Genomic DNA, 16,822 nt, shown 5'->3' with positions numbered 1-16,822 from the left:
ACACACTTCATTCAGTGTAGATAGTGCACTGCAGATAGAGAGTTGTGCAGGCAGGGAAGCTGTTGTCTGTAGGGTCCAGGAAGGGTCCCTGCTTGACCGTGGAATAGATCAGAAGATTTATTCCATGGAAGATTGAAGTTCTGCTGTCAAGCCACTTTGGAGCAGCAGAATTTGTGTTCACCTTTGCAGAACTCCAGTGGGGCCCTTAGCACTCAGTGATTCACTCCTGCTGCCTCTTACTTTCTAGGTGCCTGTGATGTGCATGGAGTAAAGCAGTAAAATCAATAAGCAAGCATTAGCACCTACAGTTGAAGTCTTTGTTTTCAGGCAGTGAATATCTTGTAATGTTCAGAGTCTGCTGAAACTGAAGCACTTAGCATTTGATGGGTTGCTGAAAATATGTGGAGATGTTTTAAATCTTAATTGCATTGCATTAAGGGGGGTATTAACAAAGGTGAAAAATCAATGCCATGAGCTAGTCTTCCTGGACCGTCCCCTCTCTGATCAGCAGAAGAGAAGTTCATTCAAGGGAGCAACGTTAAGTTAGAGATTTGGAGGAGCCTTTTTCCTTGCAGTGACAACGCAGGCATCCTGATTGGATGAATGTGAATTTAGCCTTTGTAGTTGTCCCATCAGTGTGAGCCCATCAATGGAGACTTGTGGAGAGACATGAGCCCAGTATCTTCCAAAGCACTCAAACTGGGTGCGACTTCCAGCAGTTTGTACCTGTGGGCAGTCCACGCTGTGATGGAGGGGTGCGTGGGGAGCAAGGCATTGTGCATGTGTAGGATGCTGCTGGTACACCAGTGAATAGTACTGGATTAGATCCTGTTCCATAGTCCCTTCCCACGTGGTGTACTTCTGTGAAAGCATGGAGTGTGTTTGATCAGTTTGTTTAGGGCTCTGATCATGGACGTTATTAAAAGCAAGATGAGGTAGGTTCGGGCAGTCATCCTGGGGCATTTTTCAGCTTTGAGTGCTTTCACTGTCACAACTTCAGAGTCCTTCTCATTAAGACCTTGGTGTGTAATAGATATGAAGGCTTTTGTCTGCATTTCACTTCAGATTAGTTGTCTAATATTTTTTTCTCTGCCAATTGTTTCTTTTCCCCAGGTATGTGAATCCACGTGAATAGTTGTACTTAGTACAAGTCTTTGATTTTTATAGCCCTTGCTTCTCTCTAGTAATTTAGCTAGCCTTTACGTTTTGAGGATTTTTTTCCCTTTAGGAGCAGACTCTTTTGTTTTATAATGATCTTACTTATTTGAGAAGTATCTGACTTCTGTTGGGGTTACAGTAGGTATTAAAGTCCTACTTGGAAGGACAACAACTCACTAACTGTGTTGGGCTTTAGGATAAGGGAACAGGTCTGGGTTAAAGTGATTGGAGGGATTGTCTGTGGCTGTAGGTGCTCGAGGGGAGAGGATTGGAGAGGGTTTCCTTTCCTTTGCTGTCACCATCGGGTTACTATGGTACCATCTTTTCTGTTGCAGATGGATGTACTCCGCTTATGTTGGCATCACTGCGGGCGGGCGGCTCCGATATCAGCGAGGATGATGAGGATGCAGAAGATTCCTCAGCAAATATAATAACAGATTTGATCTATCAAGGTGCTAACCTGCAGGCCCAAACAGACCGCACTGGGGAGATGGCACTGCACTTAGCTGCCCGTTACTCAAGAGCAGATGCTGCAAAACGTTTGCTGGATGCTGGTGCAGATGCTAATGCACGGGACAACATGGGACGGACTCCCCTGCATGCAGCTGTAGCTGCTGACGCCCAGGGTGTCTTCCAGGTACAGCAGTTGAAGAAACCCTTTTAAAGTAGCTGTGCTCTGTAATTATACGAGCCTGCCCAAGCCGTGCTGTGGTCACTCACAGCCTTGTTCTCATGCCTCCCACAGTGTGAGGGCCAGGCGAAACTGTATTTCACATCCAGTTTCCTCAGGTATTCATAGCTTGAAGAGCTCAGCATGAGTAAATCATCTGGCATGTATTTATTTGGTCTGTTTGCCTCTTTCACCTATGATCTGGATCCTTGCATTTCAGTGCTCAGGCTCCTTTTTCATTATAAAGTTTCTCTTGGGTTTCTGCTAAATCCTAGTTTGGTCTGTAGTGGTATTGAAAAAAATCTGTCTTCCCCTGTTGTCCAGATCCTGATCCGTAACAGAGTAACAGACTTGGATGCTCGGATGAATGATGGAACAACCCCGTTAATTCTGGCTGCACGTCTGGCTGTGGAAGGAATGGTGGCTGAGCTAATTAATTGCCAGGCAGATGTGAACGCCGTAGATGACCACGGTAACGTGAACATGACATACTGGGCTGGGCACGTATTTGTCATGGTGCGAGTGAGGAGGACTGGGCTTCTGCTCTCCTAGAGTGTGGGCTGCTCGTAAATTCTGTAGCTAAATCAGACACTAGGCTCTCCTGCAGAAGTCCTCCAGCAGTAATAGGCTGCTGCATGGTGGCTTGTTTAGACAGCCCTGGAAGAGAAGCAGAAGAAATATGAAATTGGATATGCTGGGATTTTTTGGACTGCAGACGTGACTCGGTGGATAGGTTATTTAAAAAATAAAAATAAATCCCAGAGCAAGTGCTGAAGTTCCATTGCATCTTGGTAATATAGGGGTGTGTCAAGGTGCAGTGATTTCCAAAGTGTAAACGTGACTTCAGGACATATTTATGTGCCGTGAGCTGCACTGCAGTTGCTTTCTTCCCTCAGTGTACTCTGTCCCTATTGGTGCTTTAGAAAACAGCTCCTTGGTTTGTTACTGAAGTTCTTGGATTTTCATGCAGGTAAATCTGCTCTTCACTGGGCTGCTGCTGTCAACAATGTGGAAGCAACACTAGTTCTGCTGAAAAATGGAGCCAACAGAGATATGCAGGATAACAAGGTACGGTTTGGGTTTGCTCAGCATGGCTGTGCTTCCTAACTCAAAGTGTCTCTTTGCTGTTGGTAGTGAGCTAAGTTCATATTTTCTAAACTGGGTGCTCAGTGTGGGTCTTCCAAACCCAGACCGTGACTGGAACTCTCCCCAAGTGCTGGGTGTCTTGTAGGATTTCTCATAGAGGAGAGCAGTTCTCTTCCTTGTTTGGCCAAGTCCTGGGCATCAGTGCTGTCCTGCTTTTCTTGCAGCAAAGGAATGCAATACACAGTCAGTGGTGTGTGAGAGCACCAGGGTGAGGTGCTGCTGGTGTCAAGCAGCTGGATTCTGGTTAGCAGAGAGACAGATGTGGCAGCACAGCAGCAGTCGTGTCCTGTCACATTTCCAGGGATCTTAGTGCAGGGTGGATATGGGGGAGAACTCTTCTGTTTGAGAGACAGTCTGCGCTGTGCAGACCTCCTGTAGCTTCACTGTTAGTTTTCACTGTGTCTTAGTCCTTGATTTCTTTCCTCTGCCTTGGGTTTCTTTTTTGGATTTTTATGTATTGCTTAGTGGATTTTAGAGCTACCAACAAGCTGTAGTTCTTTTCTGGCCTGTTCTAGTCCTTTATACCTTGCCCTCATAGGGGACAATGGGAGAGAGGCACCAGGTGCTTTCACGGTTCCTCTGGGGATCCATGGCAGAATAGTGCACTTCCTGGTGGGATAGTTTAGCCTGTGTGCTCCACTGACGTGTGTGAAATCATCTCCTGTAACCTGCCTTTTTCAATGGGTACCTCTCAGGGTGGGTTGTTCTTGGAGACAATTAGTGCGACACTGTGTCAAACAGTGCTTCCAGGTGTTACCGCACTGTTAAAGGATTATTAGCATTAAGTCAGTCCCCCCACAGCGAAGCCGCTAAAATACTTAATTTTTGTGTTTTCAGGAAGAGACACCGCTCTTCCTGGCTGCTCGGGAAGGCAGTTTTGAAGCAGCAAAAATCTTGCTGGACCACTTTGCCAATCGAGACATCACGGACCACATGGACCGCCTGCCCCGAGATGTGGCCCAGGACCGGATGCACCACGACATAGTGCAGCTTCTCAACGAGTACAACGTGGCGCACAGCCCCGCTGGGCACCCTGGCGCCATGCTGAACTCTGCCCTCTCCCCGGTCATCTGTGGCCCAAATAGGTCCTTCCTCAACCTTAAGCACGCTTCATTAAGCAAGAAGTCACGAAAACCGAATGCCAAAGGCATCATGCCCACAAATCTCACCAAAGATGCAAAGAGGAGAAGGAAGAAGTCCCTCAGTGAGAGCAAAGGGCAGTTTTCAGAGAGCTCAGTGACCCTGTCACCGGTTGATTCCCTAGAATCACCCCACGCTTTTGCATCCGAACCAACATCGTCTCCTGTGATGCCATCTCCGGGGGTGTTACACTCGTCACCCAGCTCACTGCTGACCGCTCCGTCGGTGCAGGCTGCACACACGATGTCCTTCTCCAACCTCCACGAGATGCAGCCCTTAGGACGTGGATCCAGCACGGTGCTCCCGTCCGTCAGCCAGCTGCTTTCACAGCACAGAACCACCCCTCCCAACAGCGGGCTTGGCAGGCTCCGGCCAGCCAACGTTTCCACCGAGTGGATGAACCGTATGGAGGTGAACGAGTCCCAGTACAACGAGATGTTTGGCATGGTGCCCCAGGTGATGCATTCGCACCCCAGTGTTTCTCAGCAGAGCGGTTTGGTTCAAGCAGATGCAAAGCACATGGGAGTGTCCAGGGAGTCTCTGCCCCCTATCATGACTTTCCAGCTGGTTCCCAAGGGTGGCATAACCCAGCAAGCACTGCCGCAGCAGGCCCAGTCAAACTGCGCTCAGAACATGGCTGGTCCTCTTAGCTCCATGTACCAGATACCGGATTTAGCTCAGCTGCCCAGCGCTTCGTTCTCCATGGCTGCCATCCCTCAGCAGGACGGGCAAGTGGCTCAGACAGTCCTCCCGGCTTACCACCAGTTCCAGAGCTCGATGGGCAAGTACCCCACGCCTCCCTCGCAGCACAGCTGCTACTCCTCGGCCACAGAACGGACTCCTAGCCACAACCGGCACTTACAAGGGGAGCACCCATACCTGACTCCATCGCCCGAATCTCCAGACCAGTGGTCAAGCTCCTCCCCACACTCTGCCTCTGACTGGTCTGATGTGGCAACCAGTCCCAGTAACAACCAGCGCGGGCCGGCGGCCGCTCACATGACAGAGCAGCAGCGGAACAACATGCAGGTGTATGCCTGAAGGCTGGCCAAGGTGAAGCCCGATGAAAGTGGACTCCAGAACTCATGAAGGTCTTCCAGGATGGAAATGAAGAACCATTTTAGTATCCAAGAGTCTTAATGAGCCCAGGCTGTTCTTTCCTTGGAGGGACTGTGGTCGCTGTAGGCTTGTATGCGTTTTATGCTAAACAGAGAACTGTAGAAGCTGGTGGTGGAGAAGACCAGCCGGGTCACTTCTAACCAACTCCCGTGCACCCTGGGTGTGATTGCTGTCCACACTGGATTCTCCAGTCTGCTTTTAAATATGTTCCACCATTTCTTTGGGGAGACAGCTCTTCAGCTTAATGCTTCTCATGGTCGTTTCTCCAGAAATTTAGCCAAAACCAGCTTTGTATCCTTATTTTGTTACTCCTTTTGTTACCTACATAACCTCTCTCTGAAGCACCTTCTACTAGTTCTCCTTGAGTTCAAGTTGCCTTGTCTTGACATAGCTTAGAGCTGCGCCCACATTCCTAGACCCCTCCTTCCCTCAGCCACTCTTGCTCAGCAAGTGAGCCGGACTTCACAAAACACCTGCAGGTCAAGTGACACCTTCTGTCACGCAGCTTCACCCTTTCCTCTTCAAGAGTCTTTGTTTTATACAGACCCACTAACACCCCTTAGCGTCCTCACTGCCTGCCTCCCAGGTATTATGAGATTATATATACATATAGTCTTCTCTTAGGTCTCTTTTTTTTTTGGTGGTTTTTTTTTTGTTCCCCTCCTGAAAACGCTGGTCTGACCTGGTCTTCACCCCCACGGTGGCCTGTAGACGCATCTCTCCTGTGTTGTATGTCTTCCCTGAGACACACCTGACCATTTTGACACACTACCCTCCTCGTGCCCCTGTCCTGCCAGGTGTGTCCGTGACCGCCTTCATGGGCTCCCATGCCGGAAGAGATGCCCTGCAACCGATACAGGCCTTTTGGGAAGCTCTTGGGATGAGCATGGGTGTTTCAAAACCTGCTAAGACAAGCTCCCAACGTTCTTGCACAGTACTCCCCTCGCCTCCATCCAAGGGTGGCTGTGTGTCCTGTCCTCCAGATACCATATGCTGCCTCTTTATGGTATCAGGAAACGTCAAGGACGTCGTTTCATGTTTGCAGTGTGTGTCCTTCTGCATGAGGAACGGCGTTCAGCCCTTTGAAGTGTCCCTTTTTGCTCCAGCTGCGGGACAGGGCTGCCTTGTCTTCCCTTCCCAACAAGGAGGCTGCAGCGCTGACTCCCGAGTGGGCTTCCAGCAGCAGCAGCGTGCCTGAAGCCAGGAGCTGGCCTTAGGCGGCAGACCAAACAGCTCAGAAAACATTGCCTAATGCAGTTTGGTTAACAGGTTTGGGGCTGTCCTCTCCTCTCAGCTTCAGCCTGTGTCGAGATTTCCCAACCAAGGTGCCTCACGTGCTCTGTGGGAAGGTAGTGCCATTTGTACTGCAGCTCCCCTGATATTTTTGGAGTTACGGAAGCCAGCTGTCACTGACCTTGGACAAACAGCCGCTCTTCCTGCTTTGTCCGCAAGAGTAATGCCTCCCTGGAGGGCTCTGCTCGCTCAGCAGCTGAAGTGAACATTTCTGGGGATGGTTTGCTCCTACCTCTTCGGGGGAACCCTGCAGACACGTGTTCCAAAGAGATCGGGGCTGTCGGCTGCCGCCAAAGGACAGAGAAAGCCGCTCCCCTCCCAGCAGCGGCCATTCAGCATCCTACCATGTACAGTATTTTTTCTGATGTTTCTTTCCATTCTAATCAAGAGTAAAAGCTTTTTCTTTCGATTTGACTCAATGGTACATGAAGGCAGGGCCTCAGGAGGAGCTGGTTCCCGGGGCCGTTGTTTTGGGCTGAAGTTTTTAATTCTTGAAGTTATACTGCTTTTTACGACGCGCACAGCGTTCCCCGGCACGCTCACTGCAGTGTGTCCTGTGAAGTTTAGCTGCAACTGACTCAGATCTCCAGGCAGGAGCCCACAAGCTTCTGGAGGTCTGTCCAGGTACATGTTTCACTGCAAATAATGAAGTGTTGCTACAGCGATGCTAAAGAAACAAAGGGCTTGTCCTCATTAGCCCCAAATAATCAAGTGCCTTTTTATGTATGTGGCTACATTTTACAAGATGAGTGCTTTCTGTGGAATGAAGCCAGTTTCGTGCCTGGTGTGTTAATACGATGGCCCTCTGCCTTTCTTTTTTTTTTAACTACTTGTAAAGATAATATCTCCTTAAGGTGGTATTTTATCTCGTAAGTTGTAGAGTAACCATTCACACAGCAGCATTTTCCTATATTAATAATGGAAAATACTTGCTTATTTTTACATTTTTTATAAAAGTCTTTTATGAAAATAGTTGCTGCAAAATGTATAAGCAATTTTTATCCCCAGAATAAAGAGTATGTGCCCAAAGTCTGTGTGTGCTGCTGGTTTTGCTTGTCTTCCCGGCCACTGGGTTATAAAGGAGTCATCAGTGTTCAGTAGCTGTTCAGACCCTTGGCAAGAGAGGGCTCATTAGGACCTGTGCAGTCCATGTCAGGAGAGAGCTTTTGGGGGATCAAGAGTGCCCTGTGCTGTGGCTCAGCAGCACATGAACCCCACCGCTTGGCTCCATCCAAGGGAGCTGTGCCTGGGAGCTGAAAGCAGCCTGATTCGAGGGTGGCAGGAGGAATCTTGGTCTCTTGGTTAGCTGAGAAGCAGCTGGGCATACTGGGAAGAACAAGGAGGGACTGGGAAGGACAGGTGGGACCTTTTTGAGATGCTTTGAATAAGAGCTCTTGCTTGCCTGGGAGGCAGAGAAGGGCTGGGGCTTTTGTGTGGCTTTTAGAAAGGTTATGAGCAAGCATGTGTCAGGCGGTGGTTTGTGGGGCTGTGGATTCGCTTGCTCTTTCAGTTCCTGCTTGCTTCCCTGGGCAACTGTTCTAGCTGGGAGGAGGATCCTCATCCCTGGAGCTCAGGCTGCCTCCTGGCTTCTGCTTGGCAGGGAAGCAGGGAATCGTGGCTCCTCCGTGCTGTTTACAGACTTGAAAAGTTTGACTTGAACAATTAGAGAACAAATTGACAATGGCTGCCTTCCTGTATTTTGAGCAGGGAGGTGCCACTGAAGCCTTGGGCTCCTCTAGGGCTCCCCTGGCCAGTTTCCAGCTCTCACTGTGGACTCGGATAGAGCCGGTAGCTGAATTGTAGTGCCCAGCAGGGATAAAGCTGCTGGGGGTATTTTAAGGGTTTAATATTCAAACAGCACAGCTCCTTTATCTTCTAGTAGAGCCAGCTTGGCAAGTACAAACCTCCGGGAGGCTTTCACCCATGTTCTCCCACAGGTTGCACATCTGTGCCAAAGTTTAGCCAGCTCTGCTGTGTCTCTGGCACGGCAATGTTGAGTTTGCTGGTGCTCAGGCTGAGACTTGACGCTGCGTCTCCCTGGGGATGGCACATGCCTCTCTCCCTGCCTGGGATGACAAGGAGCTTGTGAAAACTTGTTGTGCTGCATCCAAATAAGCCTAATTGAACCAGCCAGGCAGGGAGCCGGGGTATCCCTTATCTAACCCAGGAGTAATGGAGTAGCCTCAGGCTCCTGTGGGGAACATTTTCATGGTTTTTCATAAAACAAGGGTGGAGTCCTGTCTTCTGGGGGGGCGGTTTGCTGTGTTTGAAGATTTTCCCCATTAGTCAGAGTGGCTGATCTCCCCTCTAAGGTTGTTTCTTCTAGGAGAGATGGTAGCAGGCAGCAGCTGTATTTGAACACAAGAAGGCTTTACCCCTTTGGTTCCGGAGGGTGCCTAGCAAGCTGGCTGAGCCTGGAGAGGTCTTGGGAGGCAGCAGCAGCTGTATCCCGCCTGTGTGGGTGAAGGAGATGGGTCTGATCCTCCTCCCTCCCTGGGGCAAAAGCCAGACCTGCCTCTGCACGCTGGTGGGGAGCTGCTCCCTGTGGGTGTAGCAGCACTCTCTGCGCGTTTCGGCAAATGCTGCCGCCAAGGAGCCGTGGGAGATCCCGGGGAGCTGGAGGACATGGCTTAAGCCTGACAGCCAGAAGTAACAGCTTCAGCCAGCTACAAGCCCTCTGCAGTGCGAGATGAGGGGCTTAGCTCTGGGGCTGGATCCTCTGAAGATTGCTGTCTCATAGCCAGCTCCCAGTGGCCTCCTCCGAGGGTCTTCAAGAGGACTGGAGGAAGAAGAGCCAGGCATTGGCTGTAGCTGGCAGCAGCAGGACACTGGGCAGGAGCTGGCAGCTTTGCAGGAGGTCACAGGACAGGCAGCAGGAAGAGCTTTCAAAGCTGCTTTGGGTATGTTAGGAGCCAGCAAAGTGATGCTCCAGGACAGCATGGTTGAAGTAGTGGGGTAGATGAGCTTCAGCTGCCTCCCGCCGGTGCAAGAGGACACCCCAGGTTGAGGAGCAAGGACCAAGACAGAGAAGACCATGCCTAACCATGCCAAAGGGCTCTGGCTGCTGGGGCTAGGGGCTCCATGCCAGCAGCAGCCTCCCCTGGGCCAGGGCTGTGGGTTCCCCATATGGGGCAGGGGCAGTGAGGGGCTGCTGCTGCAGGACCTGCCCCTTCCTCCTGGAGGGATGCAGACTGATGAAGCTCTGCGTCACTGCCGGATGTGGGTGCCCAGCAGCGCCACCGCTATCTGATGGCACCTTCCAGCCCCCGGCTGCAGGCTGTTCCCACGTCCCTGTGTCCTGCATCCTACTGCAAACATCCCCAGGCAGTTCAAACAAGGGCGGTGCGCAGATGATGCATGGCGGAGCTGGGCAGGGCATGGGACCCATCTGGGTGCTATCCCTCAGCTGGGGATATGGGTGATGCCGGCAGGTGACACCCACAGCCCAGCCACTCGCCGCAGGGATGCTCCAGCTGGGACTGGGACAGCCTTCCCTGGGGCTCATCCCTGCCAGCCCCCAGTTCAGCCATGGCTGAGCCAGTGGGCATCCCTGCCTGGTACCATGCTGCTCTCTGCCGCAAGGTTATCTCTGAGTTTGCGTTCGTAATTAATGCTAATTGCAGGGGGTTTATTGACCAACTAGGAGAGGTTCTTCCTGTTTTTTTTCTGGAGAAACGCTGAATGTCAACAGCAGAGATCTGGGCAGCTTTCCAGCAAAGTGGGGGGTATGAAGGGGAGTCAGCAGTAGTATTTTTATGGTGGAATCACCTGAGCTGGGCAAACACTGATGCTGGTGAGCACTAGGCTATAAAGGGCAGCTCCTCTCCTCTCCCGGTGACCCACGAGAAGCTGTTGCTCCTCTCGATCCCTGGACAGCAGGTGAGGAAGGGGACCCTCGCGGGGTGGCTGAGGCCTCGACATGCTCCAAGGTGGCTTGTGGGGAAGCAGGAGCTGGTGCCAGCCCTGGCAGCTCCCAGGGAAGATGAGCACGGGATGGGGCAGGCTGTAACAATGCAATTTTCAGTCCTGCATTGACTTTTGTTGCTGCTTCTTTGAGGGGAAGATGAGCTGAGTCTGCAAATCGGCCCCAGTGCCCGGGGATTAGCCCAGATAAAGGGGAACTGCGCTGATGTGGCCCATTTGTCTCCCTGGCCTGGGTCTGGCAGCACTACCAGCTCGGGGGGTGGAAACGATGTTGTGCACAGTCTCTGCAGCCCCACTGGCCCCTGCTCTGCCTGTGCCATCGCTGCTGCTGCCCGATGCCAGGGCAGAGCTGGGATCCCCCAACTTGTGCCCGTGGCAGCGCTCTCTCCATGTCCCCACAGAGCAGCTTGGCTCACCAAGATGACTTCCACCGAGACTGGGACTGGTGGGGACAGGAGTCCCCGCTGCCAGTGTGGGCTGGGGACCTCGAGCTGTGCCTGGGTGCTGGGGTGTGGGCATGGGGCAGTGACTTATGCCAGGGAGGGGAGAGGATGGCACAGCCCCTGGGGCTGCCATCTCCTCCAGCTGGCTAAAAGGGGTCAGATTTAGCCCACAGCAGGGCAGGTTTGCACCCTCTGGGCACAGGCAGCATGCCCTGTCCCCGAGGGACCAGGTGTGACCCCCCCGAGCTCTTACAGGGGACGCTTCCAGGAGCAAGGAAGATGGTGTCAACAGCTGGACTCGCCCTCCTGTTGCTGGGCTCTGCGGGGCTCCTGTGGCCAGCCGGTGAGTCCCACCACTCCAGGGGCAGCCGCTTTTGCAGCGCTGGCTGTCCCCCATCCCTCTGCATGTCTTTCCCTCCGCAGATGGCCGGTACATAGACTATTGCCCCAAGGGCTGGTCCTACTACAAGCTCAGCTGCTTCAGGTACTTCAGTCATCCCCAGACCTGGGACGAAGCTGAGGTAAGCCTGCTGGGGTACACACATGGCCAGGGACCCCCATCTCCCAGGGGTGCCCTGGCACTGATGGCTCTCCCCGCAGAGGCAGTGCCAGGAGACCCATGCCGGCTCCCACCTGGCCTGGGTGGAGGAGCCCCGGGAGGCAGCCACCCTGCAGAAGGTCATCTCCTACTACCAGCGTGCACAGCCCGTCTGGGTCGGCCTCCACTACAGGCAGCAGGTGAGACAGGAGGCAGCATGGGTGACAGGGGGCCGGGGGGAGCGGGGTCATGCCTCTGACCCCCCTCTCCCTGCACAGAGCCGAGCCTGGCAGTGGGCAAGTGGGGATAAGTACAGCAACACCAGTGGGCTGGCTGGGAACGGTGCTCGCGGGGGGACCTGCGGTGTGCTGACCCATCTCAGCGGTGAGTGTCCAGACCCCGCATCTAGCTCCATCACTCTGTCTCAGCTGTCACCTCCCCACACTCCTCATCCTCCTCATCTAGACTGCAGCAGGCAAAGCTGGTGCCTCTGTCCTCACTGTGGCTCCCACTGACCCCCATCTCTTCTGTCTCTCCGGCAGGCTTCACCGTGTGGTCCAGTGCCGACTGTGCCCAGCAGCATCACTACATCTGCAAGTTTACCCCCTCACATTGAGCACGGTCCGTGGGGGATCCCATGGAGGACCCCATGCCAGTGATGCTCCTTCCTTGCCACCTCTGCTTCTCTCTCCCCAACTCCTAAAAATACATCTATAAAGAAACAAGCATGCAAGTACTGTGTGAGTTTGGTGCTGATGCAAAGCCCTGGTACAGTCTACCCATAGGCGTCCGGGTGAGGGAGCAGCAGGGGCTGATGTGGCTCCCAGAGCTTCCCAGCTGCTGGGGGCTTCCGTGCTGCCGGTGCTGGCAGAGCCATTTGGGTGTGAGTCCCTGGGAGCCATGGTGCCAGCAGCTCCCCCGGCTGGGTGCTCATGTTTGCTCATCCCCAGCCCTCTGGTGCTAAACAGGGGGGGTGGACGGGATGTCCCTGGGATGCAGGTGTAGGGGACAGGAGTGTCCCCAGGGTGCAGGCATGGAGGAGAGCTGAGGGATGAGAGCTGTCATGGGTGTGCAGGTGGGTGCCTCCCCCAGGTGCAAATGTCTCCATAGGGGTCTGGGGTCTGCGATGCTGCCTCATGGCCATGTTGACAGCAGCACCAGGACCAAAGGTCCCTTCTTGTGTCACCGCAGTGTTGCCACAGGCATCACGTGTCTGTTTGCTCTGCTGTTTTGAAGATGGCTCTGCCTGCCCCCAGCTCATGGGTTTTTTCCTCCCTCTGGAGTCATGGCACGTGATGGAGGTGGACCACGTCCTGCGCGGCACGGATGGTGCTGGCACCAAGCCCCCAGCTGCCCTCTGCTCCCTTCCTGGGACCATGGAGGCAGTCAGGGAGGCCACACAGCACCTCGCACGCTGCATGGTGGCTACAGCCGTGCCAGCAAGCCACGGACACGAGACCTGCCACCACCCCATGGCACAGGGAGCCTGAGCCCGTCCTACTGCTCAGCCCTGGCTCCAGCTGAGCACATCCCCGGGCTTTAGGGCACAAGACAGAGATGTCTTGCAAGTCCCTCCCTCCAAACCCAGCGCTTGCTCCGCTGTCCCTGTCGCGTTGGCTGGTGCTCGGTGACCTTTGAGCACTGGGGTCCGGCATGCTGATAAGGGCTGGGAGGGCTGTGCCATGACACCTGCACAGTTTATAAAAGGACCAGGCCCATCCCACTGTCTGTCTATCTGTCCTGCTGTCTGTCCCTCTGTTTGTGCAGCAGCCAGGGCGAAGATGCTGCGCTTGGTCAGCCGTGCTGCACGCTGCTGGGGGGCGAGGAGGTTACTGCCGGGGCCGGAGCAGGCACCCTGGGGGGCCCAGCACCCCATGGCCGTGCAGAGGGCATGGTGAGCACCCACGCGGATCAGGTGGGGTGGAGGCATAACCAGGGGGGAGTTGGGGAGCTGGCAGTGCTTTTGAACCTTGCTGGAAAAGGGGATGCTCTCCCTCCTCTCCGCAGCACTGCTGGGCACTGGGAACTAGCAGGGATTTGGGGTGCTCACAGTCTGGGGTTGCTCGCTGGTGGAATCTCCCCGTGGCCGCCACAGGACCATTGCTGTTCCCTCTGCCCCGCAGCCTCTCCAGCGCTGCTGGGACGGGCACCTGGCCCAAGGATGTGGGCATCCTGGCACTTGAGGTGTACTTCCCCGCCCAGTACGTGGAGCAGGAAGAGCTGGAGCGGTACGACGGCGTGGAGGCCGGCAAGTACACACGGGGCTTGGGCCAGCAGCAGATGGGCTTCTGCGCTGCCCACGAGGACATCAACTCCTTGTGCCTGACGGTGGTGCAGCGGCTGGTGGAGCGTGGGCGCCTCTCCTGGGACTCCATCGGCCGCCTGGAGGTGGGCACCGAGACTGTCATTGACAAGTCTAAGGCCGTGAAGACCGTCCTCATGCAGCTCTTCCATGACTCGGGCAACACTGACGTGGAGGGCATTGACACGACCAATGCCTGCTATGGGGGCACGGCCTCACTCTTCAACGCAGCCGCCTGGGTGGAGTCCAGCGCCTGGGATGGTGGGTGTGGGCAGAGACTGTGCCGTAGGGATGGTGGGGCTGGATGTTGGGTGGGTGCCATGGGATGAGGGAAGGAGGCAGGAAGTGGCCTGAAACCCAAAGATGCTCTGGCAAGCCTCAAAGGGAGCTGCTGCCCCTCCAGGCTCTCCATTACCGCTGTTTCTTGCCTGCCTTGGCTGTGACATCCAGCAGCACGGGGATGGGAGTGCACAAGGGCCATGGGATGGATGCTCCCACCCACTGATGGCACCACTGACCACTTTGTCCTCCCCCAGGTCGCTATGCTGTGGTGGTGTGTGGGGACATTGCCGTCTACGCCACGGGGAACGCACGGCCCACGGGAGGTGCTGGTGCCATCGCCATGCTGGTGGGACCCAATGCCCCACTGGTACTGGAGAGAGGTTGGTGTCATGAGACCTTGGGGATGGCGAGCTGGTGGGTGCTGTCCCTGGGGGCCATACATCCATGTCCCAGCCCCAGACAGAGCTGCTCAGTGATGGCAGCACTGGCTCTGCCAGCCCCAGTGGCTGCCTGGTGCTGGGTACCCCAAGATCCAGGCCTGGCCACATCCCTGTGGGCACCACAGAGTGACTCAAGGAGGCTGACAAATGCTGGGGCTGGCATGGCATGGCAGCATCCATGGGTGCTTACCATCCAGATGGGACTCCCCTGACAGCCAGCTCTCCCTGTACCCCCAGGCCTGCGGGGAACTCACATGGAGCACGCCTATGACTTCTACAAGCCAGACCTGTCCTCCGAGTACCCGGTGGTGGATGGGCAGCTCTCCATCCAGTGCTACCTGCGGGCACTGGACCGCTGCTATGCTGTGTACCGTCGCAAGGCAGAGAGCCAGTGGCAGCAGGGTAAGCAGCAGCATCTCTGGGGTGCCCATGCCATCCCGCTGGATGCTGACAGCCCCACATTGCCTTCCAGCTGGCATCCAGCGGCCCTTCACCCTCGATGACTTCAAGTTCATCATCTTCCACACGCCCTTCTGCAAGCTGGTGCAGAAGTCAGTGGGGCGGCTGCTGCTGAATGACTTCCTGGCCACCCCCAACCCCAACACTGCTGCCGGCCTCTACAAGGGGCTGCAGCCCTTTCGGTGGGTCACTGCACTGTGTCCCCTGTCCCCCAGTCTGGCTGGGGACGTGACTGTGTGGGGTCCCAGCCAGCCTCTCTCTGGGCAGTGGCGTGAAGCTGGAGGACACCTACACCAGCAAGGAGGTGGAGAAGGCTTTCCAGGCGGCCAGCCAAGAGATCTTCAACCAGAAGACCAAGCCTTCCCTGCTCCTCTCCTCCCGCAATGGCAACATGTACACGCCGTCCATGTACGGCTGCCTGGCCTCCCTCCTGGCACAGTGAGTCCTCCCAAATCTGACTCGGGGTGGGGGGCAGTTTGTTTTGGGGAGGGCAGTCTATAGCGTGGCTGGCTCAGAGGGGGCAGGCTCCAGCACTCAGCCCCCTTCACTGCAGCAGAGATCCAATGCTTTCATTGCACAAAACTCCATGGATGTTCACATCTCACCCCACACAGTTCCCCATCCAGCCTTTTCATCCCAGTTTGCTGGAGCTGGGTCGATGCATAAAGCCTTTCTGTCAGTGCCAGGAGGATGAAAACCCCCTTGTGCCTGGGAGAATGGCTGTCCCCTGCCACCAGCGGCAAAGGAGCCATGGGAACTGCCAGGCACAGGGAGGAGACAAAAGCCTCATCCCACCACCCCTCCTTCGGCAGTCCCGGTGCTCCCTGGCTCCAAGCCCTCTCCAGAGGCATCCCCTTGCTCTGTGGTCACCTGCTCTTGGCATTGTGGCCACAAGTTGCCATTTAATTCAGCCCCAAATCCCAGGACCCCCCTGACTGTGAAGGGGGCAGGAGGCAGCCCCTTACACTGCCTCCACAGCCCTGCAACCGCCCCCAAGAACCCAGCCCCCGATCCCCACTAACCCCTCACTGCAGGTCCTCGGCGCGGGACCTGGCAGGCTCCCGGATTGGTGCCTTCTCCTACGGCTCGGGGCTGGCCGCCAGCATGTTCTCCCTCCGCGTCTCGCAGGATGCGTCCCCGGGTGAGCCCCATGGGAGAGGAGGGCCGGGAGGGAAGGGCAGTGTGGGGCTGTGGGGCTAGGGCCACTGGCAGTGCTGTCTCACCCAGGGGGTCTCCACTGCCAGGTTCGCCCCTGGATAAGCTGGTCTCCAGCCTGGCTGACCTGCCAGCTCGCCTGGATGCCCGCAAGCGCGTGGCCCCACAGGACTTTGCTGAGATCATGAAGCGGCGGGAGGAGACCCATCACTTGGGTGAGCGGGGCTGGGGGGATGCAACGCCTCCCCACTGGTGCCCCACGGCCCCACTGAGCATCACCACCCTCTCCCCACAGCCGACCATGCTCCCCACGGCTCCCAGGCAGATCTCTTTCCTGGCACCTGGTACCTGACGCGAGTGGATGCCAAGTACCGTCGGGAATATGCCAGGAAGCCCATCTAGGGGGGACGGGAGTGATGAGCCCCAGGGAGGGGGACGCTTTCCTCCCCACCAGCATCCCTGCTCACCCCCAAATCCGGAGCTGGCCTCTGCAGGAAACCTCACCTTGGATGGCTGAGAAGCAGCTGGCAGCAACTCAGGCCCTGAAGCTGGTGGAGATGGCAGTGCTTTCTGCAAACACCCGGGTGGCATGGGGGAATAAATACATGGATGAGAGGGGGCAGCAGCCCGGCTCTGGCTCCTGGTCACGAGTGGTCCTCTCCCACCCCAGGGCCCTTCCCTCAGCCACCACAGGGCTGGATCGTGGTCCCTTACAGGATTTATCCCATGGGCACCCGACGCAGCCGCCTGCCC

General features: G+C 55.5%; 3 protein-coding genes across 3 annotated transcripts in view; all 3 read left to right on the top strand.

The window, feature by feature from the left end:
- NOTCH2 (notch receptor 2) overlaps window positions 1-5,155 on the top strand; it is an 85,948-nt gene extending 80,793 nt beyond the window's left edge. Inside the window, exons 30-33 of the mRNA XM_074151774.1 lie at window positions 1,494-1,795; window positions 2,153-2,300; window positions 2,799-2,896; window positions 3,812-5,155. Coding sequence (XP_074007875.1) covers window positions 1,494-1,795; window positions 2,153-2,300; window positions 2,799-2,896; window positions 3,812-5,155 — 1,892 coding nt within the window. The remainder of the gene's footprint in view (window positions 1-1,493; window positions 1,796-2,152; window positions 2,301-2,798; window positions 2,897-3,811) is intronic.
- Window positions 5,156-11,160: 6,005 nt separating this feature from the next.
- Window positions 11,161-12,047, top strand: REG4 (regenerating family member 4). The gene is made up of 5 exons (XM_074152555.1): window positions 11,161-11,236; window positions 11,317-11,414; window positions 11,494-11,631; window positions 11,710-11,815; window positions 11,974-12,047. The coding sequence occupies exons 1-5, from the start codon at window positions 11,173-11,175 to the stop codon at window positions 12,045-12,047; spliced, it is 480 nt and encodes a 159-aa protein (XP_074008656.1). The 5' UTR covers window positions 11,161-11,172.
- A 1,165-nt stretch (window positions 12,048-13,212) lies between these two features.
- On the top strand, window positions 13,213-16,683 carry HMGCS2 (3-hydroxy-3-methylglutaryl-CoA synthase 2). The gene is made up of 9 exons (XM_074151862.1): window positions 13,213-13,325; window positions 13,555-13,994; window positions 14,270-14,395; window positions 14,693-14,857; window positions 14,928-15,096; window positions 15,182-15,352; window positions 15,949-16,055; window positions 16,159-16,284; window positions 16,365-16,683. Exons 1-9 carry the CDS (start codon window positions 13,213-13,215, stop codon window positions 16,469-16,471), a joined length of 1,524 nt encoding a protein of 507 aa, XP_074007963.1. The 3' UTR covers window positions 16,472-16,683.
- The last annotated feature ends 139 nt before the right edge of the window (window positions 16,684-16,822 follow it).

This window comes from Numenius arquata, chromosome 8, assembly GCF_964106895.1.
Source record: "Numenius arquata chromosome 8, bNumArq3.hap1.1, whole genome shotgun sequence".
In the NCBI taxonomy this organism is placed as follows: Eukaryota; Metazoa; Chordata; class Aves; order Charadriiformes; family Scolopacidae; genus Numenius; species Numenius arquata.
The sequence above is the reverse complement of the archived record's forward strand: the minus strand, read 5'-3'. Positions and strand labels throughout refer to the sequence as shown.